Source organism: Stenella coeruleoalba (genome assembly GCF_951394435.1).
Source record: "Stenella coeruleoalba genome assembly, chromosome: 7".
Lineage (NCBI taxonomy): Eukaryota > Metazoa > Chordata > Mammalia > Artiodactyla > Delphinidae > Stenella > Stenella coeruleoalba.
Window position 1 is genome coordinate 22,576,431 of NC_137153.1, and position 19,821 is coordinate 22,596,251.

General features: G+C 45.3%; 1 protein-coding gene across 1 annotated transcript; it reads left to right on the top strand.

Annotated features, from left to right (window-relative positions):
* The first annotated feature begins 2,014 nt into the window (after positions 1–2,014).
* NKX3-1 (NK3 homeobox 1) lies at positions 2,015–7,054 on the top strand. Its single transcript, XM_079925885.1, has 2 exons — positions 2,015–2,404; positions 3,639–7,054. The coding sequence occupies exons 1-2, from the start codon at positions 2,098–2,100 to the stop codon at positions 4,055–4,057; spliced, it is 726 nt and encodes a 241-aa protein (XP_079782011.1). The 5' UTR covers positions 2,015–2,097; the 3' UTR covers positions 4,058–7,054.
* The last annotated feature ends 12,767 nt before the right edge of the window (positions 7,055–19,821 follow it).

Sequence of the window (19,821 nt, forward strand, 5' to 3'; positions counted from 1 at the left end):
TACCTGAAAAGATGTTCAATATCACTAGCCATTTGGGAAATGCAAATTAAAATTAAAACCACAATGAGCTATCACTACACACCTATTAGAATGCTTAAAATAAAAAATAACGATAACACCAAATGCTGATGAGGATGTGGAGAAACTGGAACTCTCATACATTGCTGGTGGAAATCTAAAAATGCTACAACCACGATAGTTTGGCAGTTTTTTACAAAACCAAACATGCAATTACCATACAGCCCAGAGATTGCATTCCTGGACATCTATCCCAGAGAAATGAAAACTCGTGTTCACACAAAAACCTGTACATGAATGTCTACAGCACTTTCATTCAAAATAGTAAAACAAAACAAGCAAACAAACAAAACCCTGGAAACAGATCAATTGTCCGTCAGTGGGTGGACGGTTAACAAACCCTGGCAGATCTGTACAGTAGAATACTACTCAGCAATTTTTAAAAGTATTCACTATTAATATATGCAACAGTCTGAGTAGCCTCAGAAGCACTATACTCAGCAAAAAAATAACCCAATTCCACAAGGTTGCATACTGTACCACATTTGATTCCATTTATAGAACATTCTCCAGATAGTAAAATTATAGAGACAGAGAACAAATTACTGGTTACCAGGGGTCTGTGATGGAGGGAAGGGGTTTGGGTACACAAATACAAAGAGATAACACAAGGAGTTCTTTTGCAGTGATGCAGCAATTCTGTATCTTGATTGTGGCTTTACAAGAATCTACTCTCATGATAAAATTGCATTGAGCTACACACACGCTCGCACACACACATGAACGCAGGCTTTTACATGGTGACAATAAAATAAGGTCTGTAGTCTAATTCATGGTGTGTATCAATGTCAATTTCCTGGTTTTTATATTTTACTGCAGTTACATAATATGTCACCATTGGGGGAAGTTAGGTGTACAGATTTTGCAAATTCCTGGGAATTTATAACTATTTCAAAAGAAAATGGTACAAAAATTTTTAATGAAAAAAATGAGAGAAGAAAACCATCCTTGCCAAAGACCTTCATTCATATTACACAAGGTGGTTCTCTTTAGCGGTTTCTTTATCCGCAATAACCTACTCCCTCTCCCTTCTCCCCAGACGTACAACATACCGTCTTTTTGAAAAGTTTCCAGTCGAATGAAAGGTGTCTTAGAGTAGGACGTACAGGAAAGTTGCTTAAATAAAGATAGTTCAAAAGAACACTGGTATACCCTTTTTCTAGATTCACCAATTAATATTTTAACCCATTCAACTTTATCATATGGAATCTATCTATCCATCTATGTCATTGTTTCTGAACCAATTGAGGGTAAGTTACATACATCATTGGCCTTTGCCCCTACATACTTTAGTGTTTATTTCCGAAGAATATTCTTTTATACAATCACAATACTGTTACCAATTTCAGTAAATGTAACACTGATTCAATACTTTTAGCCATTGGTCCTATTCCATTTTCATCAATTGCCCCAAGTACAGAATCCAGCCTGGGGTCAGGTACTGCACTTACCTGTCATGTCTCTTTGACAGACTTAGGTTTAGTAGACCCAGCTTTGCTACCATTGTCTCCTAGTCAACGGGCACCCAGAATTCTCATCTGTAAGGTGGGATGCTGGTAATTGCCCCACCTATTTCTTTGTGAGTAAAGGCACTTTAACGATCTCTAAGAGCTAAATGGAGTATTTCTCTTCTGCATCATGATTTCCCAGAAGCAGCTAAACATATTGTGAGTTGGGGCAGAAGAGACCCGCTTTGGTTTTCTCTACCAGCCAGGGAAAACGACGTAGGGAGGAGGGAGGCGAGCCAGGATCCTGGAGAAGAAGGAACTTCGGAAGAAATCCTCTATGAAAGACACGACCCAGACTGTGCGAGGGACTCCCCTTTACCCTCACCTGGAGCGGCGGGCGGCCAATCAGCCGCGCGGTTCGGGCGGGAGGCCAATGGGAAGGCGGCGCGGCGCGCCCCTAAGGCTATAAGTTCCCGGGGCCGCGGAAAGTGAAAGTGGTGCCGGAGCCGCGAGCTCAGCCTGGTGGCATCCGCAGGGGCCTGAGCCTGGGCGCCGGAGCCGAACCTCGGGGATGCTTCGGACTCCCGAGCCGCGGCCCGGGGAGGCGGGGGCAGCTAGCTGCAGCCCCCGGGCCGTGCCGCCCACCCAGTCCAAGCCGCTCACCTCCTTCCTCATCCAGGATATCCTGCGGGAAGGCGCTGATCGGCGCGCAGGTCACGCGGGCAGCCCGCAGCCCCCGCGCCAGCCTGACCGGAGGCGAGACCCTGAGCCGGAGCCCGAGGGAGGAAGAGGAGGCGCCGGGGCTCCGGAGGACCAGCCGAGAGCCCGGCCCCGCGCTGCGCGCGGGGAGGCAGAGCAGCCGGCGGAGACCGAGCCAGGTATGCCGGCGAGGTTGGGGAGGCCGGGCTGGGCCGGGGTGGGTCCTTTCGGAAGGGAGGGCCGGTCTGCTGGCCGAACGGGCGTGAGGGCGGGTGCTGGGTGGACCTCCGGAGCTCCGGCTGCAGGGATGCGGGGCCCCGCGGCGACGGGCGAAGGGACCTCACGGCCTCCGCCACGGGCGCGCCTCGGAGATTAACCGTGACCCCAGCGTCAGGGCGGCGCAGGATTTAGACTGGGCTTGACTCGCCCGGCAAGGTGCTCTGCGCAGCGTGTTCTCCGCGCCCCGGGGTCAAAAGGCGAGCGCGCACGAAGCTCCCACCGTGGTCCAGTGTCCCAGAAGGAAACCCCCACATCGCTCCCAGCCACAGTGCGACCCTTGATCGGCGCCAGCCCCATATTACTTCTGGGCAGTTACGACAATTAACATATAACGAGTTATTGATAATAGCGTATTAATATTAATAAATCAGGGTTTGACCAACAAAGATGCCCTTCGCTTCCCAGTCCCACGGGCAATAAACAGTAAGTCTAGGAGCCCCTCTGGTCTTCAGGAGTTATAACGTCGGAACGCTTAGAGTAGACTTACTTTCTTTCCCATCAGTTTTTTTTTTTAAACTGAGGTAAAATTGATACATAAGATTATATTAGTTTCAGGTGTACAACACAATAATTTGATATGTGTACACACTACAAAGTGATCACCACGATAAGTCTAGGTACCAGCCGTCACCATACAATACACACCCTTCTTATGAGGCATCCTAACGGCTGGTTGAGAAAAAAAAGGGGGGATTAAAGCCAGAGAATGAACTTTCCTACCACACAAGCCCTCTCTTGCCACCCGGATGTTAACATCGGGTGCCTTTGGGGCCCGCTTTACCGGGTATCTTATTTCTCAGAGTTTTTCCTGCCTCCCTGCTCCCGCTTCCCCTCAAGACATATGCAGAATCCCTATTTCATTCTACTGGATGATACGGCAGGAAGTTCTAGCACTAACTGCTCCTACTTTGGGGACTTGATGACTAGTAGAAAACTAACACGTAATCTACATATGCACTCACTCCCCACTCAGAGAGTTCCTTAGTCCTGTGAAAAAAGTGCAATGTGTCTAAACCGACAGTGGGCTGTTTGTTCACTCACCAGAAGAGATAAGGGTGGATTGAATTCTGTACTCTTCCGTGCTAACATGTAACGTTTTCCTTCCCATCCCTGCTTCTCCCCTCTCATTTCCAGATAGGCACTTTGAGACTTATCTGTTGGACTGGGAAAACACTCGGGACGCCTCACCGAGCCTGCCCCCAGCCCCTAAGCAGCCACAGAAGCGCTCCCGGGTCGCCTTCTCGCACAATCAGGTCGTTGAGTTGGAGAGGAAGTTCAGTCACCAGAAGTATCTGTCAGCTCCCGAAAGGGCTCACCTGGCCAAGAACCTCAAGCTCACGGAGACCCAAGTGAAAATATGGTTCCAGAACAGACGCTATAAGACCAAGCGGAAGCAGCTCACCTCAGACCTGGGAGACCTGGAGAAGCATCCTTCCTTGCCAGCTCTGAAAGAGGAGGGCTTCTCGCGGGGCTCCCTCATCTCCATGCATAACGCCTACCCTTACTACCCCTACCTTTACTGCTTGGCAGGCTGGAGCCCAGCTTTCTGGTAACGCCTCCGACAACCACGAGGGATCAAGAACCGCCTTCCCCAGGTGGCCCCTCTGGAAGGCAAAAGGGCCCGGGGTCAGGGAGCAGCAAGAGGTACGAGACCAAAACTGTTGGAGGTTCGCATGGAAATCCCAGATTCTTCACTAGTGGGCCAACGAAAGATCTGGGACACGGAATGATTTAGTATCCAAATACTTCCCCCAACACAGAACGTAGGTCATTTTTGCTTTTTAGAGACCTGCTTGAAGTAGAGAGGGATAAAGCCAAGTGCTGTTTCTAGCACTTTGGGTGATTTTGTAGGAGGTGTCCACATCACTTCCGAGGATTCTGTTTCCTCCAGCTCCACCCTCTTGTGTAACTGACCATCCACTCTGACAGAGCACACCCGAAGGGGGAGGGGGGCGGGGAAGGACGGCTAATAAGAGGATGTCACCTACTGAATTAAACCGAAGGTCAGAAGCCTCTCGTTGACCTTGGACTATGACCAAGGTTTCTCTCTGTCCCTGGAAGAGAGAGGGACATGGAGAATCCCATAGAGAAGCCTGTCGTGCTCAGCGCAGGTTGGCACGGGATACGGAGGTGGGTAGGAAGAGATGAAAATAGAAGCTTTTTATTATTCCTTTTTAAATAATACGCCGACTTAAGTATTTACAGGGTGGCCCGAGCAGAACAAGAAGCACTCACTGTGGTCTTAAGACAAGCTGTATAAACAGAGCTCTACTGTAGGAGGTGGGCCCAGGCCAGAAGAATCTCTGCGTGTCCAAGACAGCGGTCTAAGGGGGAGTCTCCGCAATGCTGCTGGGGGCATTGCATTTTTTTTTTTTTAGATCAGCAAAAGGTAAAAGATTCTCTTCTGACCTTTTTGCTCTGGGTCTGAGAATTCAGAATGAGACGGCTCCTGGAGTTTTCAGGCTGTAATTCATACTACACCATGACAGATCACGTAATTCCTTAAGCTCCTTCCTTTCCCCTTTCTTTTATTTTTTGTTCCCTTTCCACAAGTCACCCACTGAAGTTCTTCTTTTAGTCTGATTGCACCTAACATACACCTTCCTTATTTAGCCTGAGATCTGGTCTTTTTTTTTTCCCCCCCCCAAAGTTTTATCTCTCCTGGGTTTAAAAAAAGTAGGGGGTGAGCAGATTCTGAATTGGCTAAAAGACATGCATTATTTAAAAAAACTAGCAATTCTTATGTCTTTCCTTTAAAAATATACAGCATTAAATCCCAAATCCTATTTAAAGACTTGACAGCTCCAGAAGGTCACTGCTGCTTTTATAGGACTTTCTGGTGGCTCTGTTGTTACAGCTCAAAGTCTGAGAACCCTTTGGGATCCCTGCAGGCAGAGGAGGTAAGAGGTATGGAGTTTCACACTCAAGGATGAATACAGCGCAGAGTGAAGGGTCGGGCGCCCGTAGAGCTGTCCAGTGGACATTGAAGGCTCAGGGGTGGAGCGTGGAGAATAGGGGCCTGGACCTTAGAAAGCCCCACCCCCTAAGCAAGCTGACCGGGCTGATGGTACTTTGCAGGAAGGAGCTAAGAAAAAAGAAACAGTTTTCAAAACACATTATTGCGGCTTCCATCACCAAACAATGAAACTGTCCAAATGCTTCAGGAGCTGTGTTTAGTGCTTATAAAAAAAAAAAAAGCGTCCCCCCCTGGCAAATGAGTCATCTGGTGACTTCAGAGAGAATGAGAAGAGGGCACAGGAGAAGTTTGGCCACCCTTCTGTTTTTATCCTATAATCTCAGGTGACCTGGGAGAGGGGAGACATTGGAATGAAAAAAAGCCAGTTGCTAATGAGGTACCCTGAGGCCTGGAAATCTCTTGATCCCACTACTTAATTCTGTTCAATGAGAAACCTTTCAATTTCCTCCTATTAAAAAGGTCCAATTTACTGTTGGTGGCAAAACTGCCAAAGTTGATAGAAAGTTGGCTCGTTTCATCCCATTTTCTATGGTTTGAGCTCCACATTGAAATACTGTCAGATGCCACGTGTTGCCCACACAGAAAGGGGAGCACGGAAGGCAGTGCAGCCTAAATTGCTTTTCTGCCTCTCACACGTCTTTTAAGATGACGGTTCAGTGCTCGCTCTCTGGTCAGTACCCTTCCTCTCCCTCCCTCTGCGTTGAATTCTTTCAACCCCCAAACCTGCAAGTATTAAACATTTTACTGTGATGTATATTGTGTTGCAGAAAGAAAAAAATAAGTCTTTGTTTAGAATTCTTTGGTTTGGTGAATCCATCTTGCTTTTCCCCCATTGGAACTAGTCACTCACCCATATCCAAGCTGGTAGAACAACCTTTGAAGAGCTAGTATATCCGTAGCTGATAGGTAAACTGGAGGGTACCCCACCCCGCCAGACCACTTCACCCAGACAACCTGTATCTATCCTGTTTAATAAATCGGTTTGGGTTCTCCACGTGCATAACAAACTCTGCTCCAATCTGTAACACACAGACCTGTGAGTTGAAGTTTAGTAAAGTACACCGACCAAACTTTATATTTCTATGCATTTTTTGCAACACCTGAGTATTTTTCAAATAAAGTACTGTGTCATTTTTAGACATATCTGTGTGGGATTTTCTGCTTCCTACAGACTGAATGCTATTGAGTTTCTGTGTTTCTGATTACCCTGTTCTCCCACTCTTCGCCTGCCGGACTAAGCTATGGAGACTGAATAATCAAAAGCAGTAGCTTAGTGGATAGCAGAGGATGGTCATTCTTTTTTTTTTTTTTTTTGTGGTACGCGGGCCTCTCACTGTTGTGGTCTCCCCCGTTGCGGAGCACAGGCTCCGGACGCGCAGGCTCAGCGGCCATGGCTCCCGTGCCCAGCCGCTCCGCGGCATGTGGGTTCTTCCCGGACCGGGGCACGAACCCATGTCCCCTGCATCGGCAGGCGGACTCCCAACCACTGTGCCACCAGGGAAGCCCTGGTCATTCTTTTATAAATCCTCTGGCCTCCGTTACTGGTTAATCACATGGAGTGGAAAGAAATGTTTGTGTCATTTTAATAATCACCTGCTTTAGCCCAGGGATACCTTTGGTTTAGAGAATGTCAGGTATTTACTTAAATTTCTTGAAGACCCTGAAGGGAACATGGGGACCACAGCAACACTTCTTTTAAAATTCCCCTTCCTGCACCCAGTAGCCCCTCACACGACGACTGCTTCCCTGGCTCCTGCATCTCCCTGAAAATGTCACCTTCATTCAGGGCACATGGACCTCTGGCAAGCAACACCTTGGAATTGGAATTGCAAGCACTGAAAATAGGTTTAAAATAAAATATATCAATAACACATCCTTCATCCACCTGCACTTAAACCTTCATTCAATCCCACAAGCAGAGTGTCTCATGCACCTGATTACCTGAGAGAATTGATGGTTTTCTTTCCTCCCACCTCCTTCCAGGAAATAGAAGCTTAAAGGGTAAGGTGCTTACTGTAGGTAAAACATATCATAATTTTCAAAGTTTGCTCTAATCCTTTAAGTACATTGTACACACAGGTGGGGCCTCTCGTTGCATGTTCACATCACGAGATTTAACTCTTTGCATAAATCTACAGTCATCCTCCCCTCCCCTGGAAGGCTCTCAAATTACAAAAGCTCTTGCAGTAAATTAACAGATGTGGATTATTTTCTTTAACCATTAAAAGTAATCCAGGAAATTGAACAAAAATCTCCCATCTCTAAAGAAAGCCCCCTGCCTCCTCTTCCTTGTCACTTTTCCAAATTTCCTTGAATGTCTCTGCTAATCTCATACCTGTCTTCTTCCAGCATCTCGCCTTAGCGAGTCTGTGGGATTCAGAATTCCTTTTCAATCTGTCTCTCAGGTCACTTCAGGTGCAAATTTCTAGAGTCACCGCAGCTTTGTCACTGGAGGTCTCACTGGTCCTCCCCAGGCCTCCTTAGGAAGGCCATAGCTGCCAGAAGGGGAAATAAATGTCAAAGATGTGCACCTGATAAAAGTTTTCCTTCTAACTACAAAGCAAGTCGTTTTCCTGGGGTGATGTTAATACCCTGTGTCTTAAAGCTGACCTCTGAGGGACCAGTGGCTGTGAAGAGAAAGTCACTTAGCTTGGGTGCCCTGTGAGGGAGAGTTGCACACAGAAGGTTTGTTGAGGTGAGCTCAGGAAACACACCCAAGAGGAAGTGAGGACAGCACAGTTGAAGAGCAGGAGAAGCTGATTCCTAAGGCAGGTGTGACTGAGTCCTCACCTGATACTTTAAGAAGCCCTGAAGCCGATGTGTCCCAGATCGAGGAAAGGACGGGTACTTGTATCCCAGCATCGGCCACCTCCTGAAAGAGGCAGTAACCTTGGACGATGCATTCCTTTCTGGCCACCAAGGGACAAGCTATAAGTCATTACCGTCAACATTCCCAGCAGCTGTGGGGCTGCGTCTCCCCGGTATGGGGCCTGGGTGGAGCACCACGGAATTCACTGTAAGACATCAGACCCCGGCCATGCTCAGTCTCAGGGCCACGGTCACCACCATTCCTTGTAATGAGGAAATCTGAGTCAAAAGGGTCAGACTAGGCTTAGGGTACCAGGCTCTCCGCAGAAACACCCAGACTCTGCTCTGCCCGCAGCCATCACCAATGTGTCACCAGGGCTTGTTTGTCAAAGCCAAGAGTTATTTACTGCCCAAGAAAAGGGGCAGGAATGATAGTCCTGGAACATAAAGAACTCCGAGTTTAGCCATAGACTTGGCCTTCGTGCAAACTTTCCCAGACTAGCGCGTCAAAAGTCAGCAAGGGAAGGCAGAACCTCAGTCTCTGTGGTGTGTCCTCCTCTGACCTCTACAAAGGCTCCAGACATGGCTGGACTTATTTCCTGAACTTGCTCTGGGCCTGATATGGGGTTTAGGAGAGATCTAGAATGGAAATTTAGGATGGGTCCCCTGTGCAGCCTCTTCTAACTGGACAGTCTCCTCCTGTTTTCAGCCGATCCAGTGATGGGCACAACCCTCAACAGGGAGGTGATGGGGCAGAAAGGAAGGGGTGACACCCAGAGGAAAGCCCCGTTTTCTCCTTGGAATGACTGAAGGATACTCAAAGATTGTTTTTTTGCGGTACGCGGGCCTCTCACTGTTGTGGCGTCTCCCGCTGCGGAGCACAGTCTCCGGACACTCAGGCTCAGCGGCCATGGCTCACGGGCCCAGCCGCTCCGCGGCATGTGGGATCTTCCCGGACCGGGGCACGAACCCGTGTCCCCTGCATCGGCAGGCCGTCTCCCAACCACTGCGCCACCAGGGAAGCCCTCAAAGATTGTTTTTAAGCCTAGAAATCCATGGCGGTATGTGGGAGAAAATGCTGACTTTGCTCTCTTGAAGGTGGAATTCCAGCAGCAGTTTTTTTAAATAATTTTTTAAAATTAAACTTTATTTCTTTTTTACCCACACCACGTGGCATGCTGGATCGTAGTTCCCTGACCAGGGATCGAACCCGTGCCCCATGCAGTGGAAGCGCAGAGTTTTAACCACTGCACCGCCAGGGAAGTCCCTCCAGCAGCATTTGATCTCAAATACCAGGTGGCCCCACAGGCTCCACTGCATTTGCAGGATGCTCTTCGGTCCCGTGGTCATCAGTATCGGCTGCACATTAGAAAATCCTGGGAGACTTTACCAAAACATGGGAGCTCCAGCCCTGCTTAACATCGGTTGCACTATAATCTCTGGAAAATGGCTCAGGCATTAGTATTTTTTTAAATATAATGTCCAACACTACAAACCACTTGCTTCGCCCCTTTTCAACTGGTTTTCTTCCTCAGCCTTACAGATGCCAGGACAAGAGAGAGCTACCTGGAGAAGCCTACCGGGAAGGGAGGAGTTAGGGGTAGGTTTGGGTTGGTTTTGTTCGTTTTGTTTTGTTTTGCTCGCTTATTATTTTTACAGAGAACAGATGTGCAGCTTTTCTTACTTTCTTCTCCAGCCTCCTCCTCTTGGAATTTCTGACATCATCAAAAGGCCCTGTGTAATTCTGGAAAGCCCAGCTTATTCCAGTTAATCCCTCGCTCGAAACTGAAAGGACCCAAACTTCCTGGGTGTTTGACTAACCTGGTAATCCAGAAGCATTTCATTTATTACCCATCCGCTACCCGGGCCCATCAGAATGACAGTACACTCTGCCCTGGAAGACAGGAAGGAAAATTCCACCCCCCACTCCTGTGGAGCAGTTTTCACCTGTCCTGGAACTACCTTGTTTGTGCACCATTGGGAACTGCAGGTGTCATTTAACACGTGTCAATAAGTGTCTCACTTCCCTGACAACTCATCTCTCAGGATTAAGTCCTGTCTTAACACTGACATAACATTTACACTTCCTCCTGCCAAACTGGTAATACTAAACTTTTTTTTAAAGTGTGTGTGCAGAGATGGATAAGGTGGAGTGTGGCTCATGGGCTGAGGGAGGGGATATGCCTGTGACAGCACAGGGTTTTTTTTAACTTTTTTATTTTATATTGGAGTCTAGTTGATTAACCATGTTGTGTTAGTTCCAGGTGTACAGCAAAGTGATTCAGTTATACATATACATGTATCTATTCATTTCAAATTCTTTTCCCATTTAGGTTGTTACAGAATCTTGAGCAGAGTTCCCTGTGCTGTACAGTAGGTCCTTGTTGGTTGCAAAGAGTTGGCATCAGAACTCCAGCTCAGAGCTAGAACAGCTTAAACTTGACCTAAACAACATGTGAAGACAAGAGTGGTAGAAACGAGCTAGCTTTTATGGAGAAGAATGTGGGGAATATTCACAACACAGACTTGGAGGATGGGGAGATGTCGCTCTCTCATGGAAAAGTTTGGAATCTCTCTCCCTCACTCCATGCCGAGAGCTTGTTTATACTGACATCCTTGACGATTTTTCCCCCATTCAAGGAAGATCTGACTCATCAGAGGTGCAGGTTCTTTCCCTTGCACAGTGAGGTGCAGAGCGGGTACTGAGGATTGCCACGGCACAGGCATGCGAGGAGATGTTGCTTCAGCTTTAACAGAACTCGAGTTAGAAGGACCACGTCTCCTTCCTGCGACAAGAACCAACAAAATGGAGGAACGAGCATGAGAGGCTTCTGAGTCGGAGAAGGGAGACACTGATGGAGGCTGCAGACTTTTCTTCTGCTGCTCCCTTCGTGACATGTACAAACCGACAGGGTGAATTGATGATGGAAGCTTAGGACAAAGGTCCCAGGGTCCTCAGCGTGACTCACCCAAATGATTTCTCTGGGTTTTAAATCTTGCTTATGTTATTAATGGGTAGACAAGACCCTCCATAAATGTGTAAATAGCATCAAGAAATTCCATTGAAAGGAGCTCTTTCAAGAGAGAAGGGGAAAAGAACAGGATGAGGAGGGATGGCATGAGTGAGGAAAGACACAGCAAGATAGGACGGTACAGATGTCAAAGCTCTACAGCCTCCTATTTCCAGAATCCTGACTCCAGAAATGCTGTTTAGACCTTGACTGAGATCATGTGCCCTATTACTGGGTGGTTGCCTTTTTCCCCGGGGAGCCAGTTCAAGTGCATGTGAAGAGTAAAGGCACAGAAGGAGGGATAACACGGTGGGAAGCCATGGGGAAGGGACTGGACAGGTAGTTTTCCATAGCCTGCGGAAGCATCTCCGTGTACATGTGAGCTCGCCACCCTCTCCTTGGCTTCTGAATGACCCCTGAGCACAGAGATGGCTCTCTGTCCTAGAGATTAGGTTTTATTACAGAGATACACTGGGGGCATGTCAACTTTGGCATCAGGAAAAAATAAAAGCTGGACCGGGATCTGAGGAAAGGCGTTCTCATTAAAACCCAAATGGGTTTTATTAAAGCCTGTGTAGGCACCCCCCTCCCCTCCCTGCCCCCCGGTGACAGGATGGGTTTTCACACAAATAGGGCAAACTTCCCACACAGAGAAACAGCTTGGTAGAACTCAAGCCACACACTACCATAGGAGTCCATGGGAAAGAACTTAAGAGAGCTAGCTGACCATAAACCCTTAAAAACCAGAAAGAATTTGATCTTGGACAGTAACCAAAAATGTATCTTGTCCTGAGCAACAGGACTGAGCATTCCTCCTTACTCTGCACTGAACTGAGTGTAGTCTGACACTGATCAAATATATTTCTGCTGAATGAAGGAAGGAAGGAATAAATAAGTCCAGACCTCACCTGAAGTACTAGGTTTGGTTCTGTGAACCATATTTTGAGGTAAACTGTAGCAAGTTCAGAGAAGCTTAATCGGGATGATGCAGGGATTTGAATCAGAAGTGTCAGAGAAGAGAAGGGAAGCATTAGTCTTTTCCTGTGTTGTCCTATAGGTGGAGTCATCAAGGTGACACAGTGCTCAGATCAGCAATGTCTAAGAAATCACTGGACTGATGTGGGTTCCCTGTCACTGGGGATGTGACAACTATTTGGTGAGGAGGTTGTAAGGAGAATGGACATGCCTGTTGCAACTTAAGATCTTTGCCAGCCCTCTAGTTCTACCATTCTAGGGAGAAGTATCGGGTTCTAACCTGTTCACCACCTACAAACTGTGAGGTGAGGGCAGATCTCCACAACTCTTCTGACTTTCAGCTACTCCTCTGTCGAATGGAGAAATTAATCCTTATCATGGTGAACTGAATCTATTCAGCTCTCCGGGTCCCATGTCTGACTCATAAGGGAAACAAACAATTTTACGATTTCAGGCGCAATGGAGACCTATTGATTGACTGATACCTGCTGATTGATATCTGAAATTCCATTCTTGAACCATAAGATTCCCATCTCTGGCTAAAATATAAATGGTCCTGGGAAAAGAAGTGAATTAAACTTGACGAATCATTTATCCCCCAATATTAATGTTTATTTAAAAAAATGTTTTACTGACTCTTGTTTAATAATTCAAATTTCACACCAAACCAAACTTAAAGAAGGCAAAAGTTAGCTCCAGAACCTTCTTCATGCTTCCTGTATTCGACCTATTATACAAAGCTTATGGTGCACACCCCTTACTCATTAGGGCAGCTGGAGGGATCTATAGCAGCTTCAGAAAACAAACTGTCCCCAGGGAACCACTCAGAGGTCTTGAATAAGTTTATTAATTTCAATAGAGACAGCTTGTGATACCGAAAATGGGTCACTGTAAAACAGAGGGGAAAGAATGCTGGAGGTTTAAAAAGAAAAAAAAAATAAATTTCTATTTCTAAATTTCATCTAAGTTTAGCCCTGCCCATACTGATTTGTTTATTGCTCTGTCTTATGTTCAGGGCTTAAGCTATTGCATTCTTTTCATAGAAGCCGTTTGACTTTAGACCTCGGAGCACGTATATTGTTGCCTGGGAAATGGATGTCCAGAAAGAGGTAATAGTGAAAGGACAAATGGATGATCAGTTCTCTCCACTGTACCACTCATACCTCCTTCACTCAGAAATTAGTACTCAGTGAATATGGAGGACAAAAATATCTTCATATTTATTTTTAACTAAAAAAGTCATAACTCTAAGCTCTTTACCTAAATCATTAATTGTTAGGTTTCTCTAAATGTAGCATGACAGAATAAAAATAACATGGATCTTAGCTTTTGGACTGAACTGGAACACTGGTTATACCTTTATATTAGCTGTATGACCTTTGGCAAGTTATTTGACCTTGTTGAGACTCAGATTCTTCATCTTTAAATGAAGGTAATAATGCCTTTTTACAGGGTTATTCTATGCATTAAATGCGATAAACTCAGCATATATTAGGTCATCAAGAATTGTCAGTTCACCTTCCTCTTTTAGAGAAAATGTCTAAATTTTATCCAAATGTATAAATAAAATTTGCATACTACAATTAAATATATGCAGTGGTCACTTAACATATATATGCTTTTCCATGAAGCAACATAGCAAATAGTATTTGCCTTTTCATTTTTGTGGGCTTTTAATATGCCATAATATATAACCACTGTATTATTGGACACTGGAGTTGCAAACAGATAGATAAATAGATAGATAGATAGATAGAGATAGATTTCAAAACAGGCAGGGAGAATGCAGACTAAAGTTACCACAAGAGGAACTGAAGATGATTCTCCAACATGTAGTAATTTCTCCTGGGCTGAGCTATAACTCCATGGGATTCCATATGGGGTCTTTCCCACAGGAGAGAGACTATGTTTCCTGAGTTTATATCATTAGAGGTGGACGTCTAGTGGCCAGGGCTGCTTGCTTCCATGCCCAAAGCTGGATTGCACAAATACAGACAAAGAAAATAAATCAACAAAAATAGCTAAGAGGCATTTCTAAACATATCCAGCTGCAAAAATTTATGGCTATTAGCTCTTGGAAAAGGTCATTTCAGATAAGACAACTATTTATACAGAAAACAAAAGTGAAACATATATTGATTGCTTTTCAGTTGACTATCTTCAGTCCTGGGAGACACAGTAAGTGGGAAAAAGCCTACCTAACCACCTACTGTCTGCCAGCATCTCATTCACTGAAGTCCTCCAAAATTTGGACTTGGGGAGGGGGGGCGGGTACTTCTGAAAAAGCTGAAGTTCAGTGTTTTATGATCATGGAGACCATTTTTTTCCCCAATATTATTTTATGAAATAGAGGAAAGGATCTCAAGACATAGACATTTTTGAGTTGGCCAAGTTCTCTTCCATGGCCAAGTTAGATCTTTGAGTACTGTAGGGAGATGGCCCATTGTAGAAATTCCCCTAACAAGGAAAATAAGACTTTCTCTTCAAATTGATACAGTAAATCTACTGCTCAAAGGTTGTATGACCTAAGGAAAGTTATTCACTTCCCTTTACCTTCGTTTCCTCATCTGTAAAGTAGTCTCTAACTGTTCTTCCAGCTCTATCAATCTATGTTCAATGACATCTCTTCCGTTTTTGAAGCTCTCAGACCCTTCCCATTACCGTATGTTTGAATGAATTAAAATGTAAAAATTAAGCTTGCATATAAGATGTTATACAGATTTGGGGTGAGATCACTTGAATTTGAATCCTGAGTGCACAACTTTGTAACAGTACAAACTGAGCACAATATTTAAATCTCTAAGCCTTGACTTCCCCAGGTGCAAACACACATGAGAATACCTACTTCCTAGGGTTAAATTAACACACCCAGCCAGCGCAGCCCATGGTAAGCAATGAGCTCTCAAAATATGTTGAGGCCTTGGGCTGGGCCTCCACCAGATGCCCCCTCCTGCCCCGGCACCCCACGACCCTGGGATTCCTGGTCTCCTCGTAGCACCCAAGTGGATATACACAGTGGAAAAAGAAGGGATAGAGAAGGTCCCCAGGAAGTTACAGAAGCTCAGGTTGTGTCTCCACCCACTAAACCCTTTGATTCCATTTACTTATGGGGTGTGTGTGTGTGTGTGTGTGTGGATGAATCTTGATTTATACAATAAAAAGTCAATTAAAAAAATAAAATGTAAAATGTCATACAAGCAGATTCTCAGTAATTTGTCACAATGTCCAGCTCAATGTAGGTTGAGTTAAATCTGCACAATCTAAAGAAAAGATTTCCTTTACATGATGGTTGATGGAACCAAAGAAAAAAATTCTATTGTAATTTGAGAATTATACAGGAGTCCTTACTGTAATATCTATAATGCAGATGCTAGCTTAGCTAGGGTCTCCTGGCCCCTGAGAGCCACTTAAGCTTAGCTTAAATCTCCATTCACGCCCTGTCAAAATCCTAACCTTCAGCAAGATGGTTGCTAAATCCTGGGTGGGTTCATTTCATTCTGTTTCCACAGGCGCTATCTCTGTTCTTCACTGCAGAAATGAAACTCACATTCTTGAATTCCTAAAACAATACAAAGCTCTCACACAAAGCATTCGTAAGTGTGGTCAAGTTTACTGAAAATGTGTTGAGGTGGTGAGGGACAAAAATGGGCGTTATACCACAGCAACATGAAGATTTTCAAATTTAACATCAGAAATCCCTCATCTTAAATTGTGGGATTTCTACTGATTGCTTCATTGAATGTGGACCTCAGCCTCCTTTCATCTGCTAATTGCTTCCCTCTTTCTGGATCCTCTCCCTTGAGAACAGAGAGAGAGTGCTCTCTTTGTTTCAATCAGGGAACATTGTCACCACTTCCACTGCCTTGTCTCATGCTATCATATATTTTTCCAAAAAATGGCACGTTTTTTCTCAAGAAGAATTCTGGTGCCTAGTAATAATAATAATCCATTTGCATTACATACAAATGTTGAAAAAGTTTCGGAAGGAAAAGTTAAGGCAACTTAAAAAAGAAAAAGAATCTTTTCAAGCAGTCTTAACATGGCTTTAGCTGTACCCTGGGGTAGACAAACAGCGAATGATTAATTTAGAACCTATGATTATTTAAGGCTCTGAGCTAGGCCTCCAGAGTCAAAGAAGTTTGAAACACAATACATAGATGGCAAACAAACACATAAAAAGGTGGTACACATCACTTGTCATTAGAAAATTGCAAATTAAAACAACAATGGGATACCATTACACACCTATTAGAATTGCTAAATTAAAAAAAAAACTGACAATACCAAGTGCTGTCAAGGATTTGAAGCAATATGAACTCTCATGTATTGCTGGCAGGAATGCAAAATGGTACAGTTACTTTGGAAGACAGCTTCTTACAAAGCTACATATAGTCTTGCTATATGACACAGCAATGACGCTCCTAGGTATTTATCCGATTGATCTGAAACTTTATGTTCACGCCAAAACCTGCACGTTGAATGTTCATAGCAGCTTTATTCATAATTGCCAAGAAATGGAAGCAACCAAGATGTCCTTCAATAGATAAAGTGTGGTACAGTCAAACAATGGAATATTATTTAACGATAAAAAGAAATGAGCGGGCTTCCCTGGTGGCGCAGTGGTTGAGAGTCCGCCTGCCGATGCAGGGGACATGGGTTCGTGCCCCGGTCCGGGAAGATCCCGCATGCCCGCGGAGCGGCTAGGGCGGTGAGCCATGGCCGCTGAGCCTGCGCGTTCAGAGCCTGTGCTCCGCAACGGGAAAGGCCACAACAGTGAGAGGTCCCGCCTACCGCAAAAAAAAAAAAAAAAAAAAAAAAAAAAAAAAAAAAGAAATGAGCTATGAAACATGAAAAGGTATGGAGAAACTTAAATGCACATTGCTAAGTGAAAGGGACCAGTATGTAAAGACTATATGCTGTGTGATTCCAATTATGTGACATTCTGGAAAAGGCAAAATTATAGAAACGGTAAAAATATCGCTGATTTTCAGAAATTCAGAAGAAGGAGTAAAGGATGAATAGGCAAAAGGGGAATCTGTGAGTAAAAGCTCTCGGGCTGGTATGGGCAAGGCCTCCAGTGTGCAGAGGTTGGCCTTACCCTTGACCTCCTGTGTAATGCACCTGTCTTCACCTCTGCTGGGTCTTCTCAAATCCAGAACTGGGTAACCTCTGCCCCAACTATACTCAGCTGCTTTGGGAGTAATGCTTACATTTTTCCATCCCGCCAGTGCAGAGAGATATGCATCCCACCCACAAACTCACAAATACTTCTCAGAAACTAACGGAAACCAACCACAGCAACTGGAATTCCTAAAAGGGCTGCTGGAAAGGAGGTGACACAGCAAGGACAAGCTGCTCTGATGGGGGTTTTCTGCAAAGCAAAGAGACTCTCACCCCCAGTCTGGGTTGATGCGAGTTGGTACTGCCCAGATATCAGATGGTATCCTCAGTCTCCAGCCCTCCTAGAACTTGCCTCCTTCTCTCCTACATTAGAGCCATCAAGTTTTCCCCCCTCTGAGCCCAGTGCGTGCTGCTCAGCTTTTAATCCTGGATTCTGACTCTTTACAAAAGAAACAATTCCCTACGTGCATCCCAAAGACCATTGCCCTGCAAGTTAGACGGTCAAGTGTTTCTACCTATTCATGAGAGCAGTCCAAAGCATCTTTACCTGGAAAAATTCTCTGCCTAGTTTGTGCTGTTCTATAAAGTAGATGTTTCCATTAAATCAGGTGGCCTTTCCCTCACAAGCCACCAAGATGATGCCCTTCTACGCATCCATTACGATTCCTCTGTATGCGACAGAGTCGGAAAGGTTGATCTTCAGTTCTGCCCTCTGATCACTAACTCCTTGGAAAGGTCATTGCTCTTACGTTGCCCTGGAGGCCGTAAGACCTCCACCCGCAGGGACCTTCTCAAGCAGCAGCTCCAGGGCCAGGCTTTCTCTGAGCTCCAATACTGTCACTTTGCTTGCTATGGGCTTTATTCCTGGGGGAGGAAGGACGGCTCTGGGTGAATTCTTTCTTAGATTACAGCCTTCTCTACGCAAAACCCTGTAATCTTAATAGCCTTTGTGTCTAGTGTGGTGTTTGCACAGTGAAACCACTTGGGAAGGGCTGTTCTTAGCCATGAGGGGTGCTGAGTATTACAACTTAAGTTCCATTAACTGCCAGGATGGGCCTGGGAGCTGGGAAGGACCAAAAGACAAGTCAGATGCAATCCTGGCTGGCCCTCTGACTGAGACAAGTTAAATCTGAACTGTGTTTTTCTCTGATAAATAATATGGTAAAGGGATGCAGCAGATTCGTCACTGAAATCATTTTTTATTGTTGCCAGTCTATGATTCTCTGATGATTTGCTTTCATTCATTGAGCAAACATAGATTAAATACCTCCTATGGGTTGTGTACTATGTTAGGCATTGAATCTGTGTTCATTTATCCATGATACTTTACCAGATTGGAGCTAGGGGTGCAGCCCGTGGCCATGAAACAGCACAAAGCTAAGTGGCCCACAAGGAAAAGGACCCACACTTTGCCCTTGTTACTGCATGCTTCCAACCAGCTGTGCTAACCAGGCAGAACCCGGAGGATTCTGGAAATACTTTGGATATACGCACTCTTAGAAGAGTCCTTACGGGACCCTGAGTGTTTGGGAAAGAAAATTAAACAATCATCTCCAATTTGGTCCCTAAACCAAGACAAAACAGAAATAGACGGTGGGAGAAAAAAAAAAAGGTGGGAGCGATGGCCTCCCAGGAAATGTTACATTCACAAGGCCCCAACACCTCCCATTGACTCAGAGATGCCAACCACCGCATCAGAGTGAAATAGAAAAGTACAGACAATGCAATCTGTCGTCCCTGGCAAAGCACCCTGGCAGAGATGTGCTCTGCTTTCAATACACTTGTGCCCCCTTTTAAAGAGTGCAGTGCGTGTCAAGAGCTCTCAGCTCCCACGCACCCAGGTCCTTATAATGCTGGACTGTTCTCCAGCTCTGCTGGACAGCAACAGAGTAACAAACACAATTGCTAACCTCAGCTCTCGCAAGGGTTCCCAGCTGACAGGACCAATCCAGCAACTGCTACTGTCTTGCTATTTTCAATCCAGCGCCTGCTGCAGGTGGTCAAGGAGAAGGGCTCTCTGCTGCCCTCTTCTCCCCAAAGAAGTAATTTCCCAGGACAGGAGACTTCCTAGGAGCACCGGGAAAGAAGAGTGGTTTTCAGTGGTTCACATCTGGTTTCCTCTACTATTCCATACAGAACACAGTACCTGAAAGGGGTGAAACAAAGGGAGTTCTGGCAATGATGCTGATTCTGTCTGAGAAATTTTAGCTCAGCTATTTCCATGGCTCCTCATACAGATGGCCAAGGTCTAAATTGGATAGGAGCCCGTGAGTACTTAGATTTGAGGGGGTTTGTTTATTTGTTTGTTTTGTTTTTGTATAGACAGGAAAGGGAGGTTGGAGAAACAAATTTGGAGGTATAAGGTCTGTTTGCTGGAATACAAATATTCGGAGAACTCTTACTTTTCCTTCAGAGCAAGTGCCAA

What these genes read in the sequence shown, in the direction of transcription:
- NKX3-1 (XM_079925885.1), top strand. Translation starts at nt 2,098, where the DNA reads ATGCTTCGGACTCCCGAGCCGCGGCCCGGGGAGGCGGGGGCAGCTAGC. An exon ending in GCCGGCGGAGACCGAGCCAG is followed by an intron (nt 2,405 to 3,638) that starts GTATGCCGGCGA and finishes TCTCATTTCCAG; the next exon opens with ATAGGCACTTTGAGACTTAT.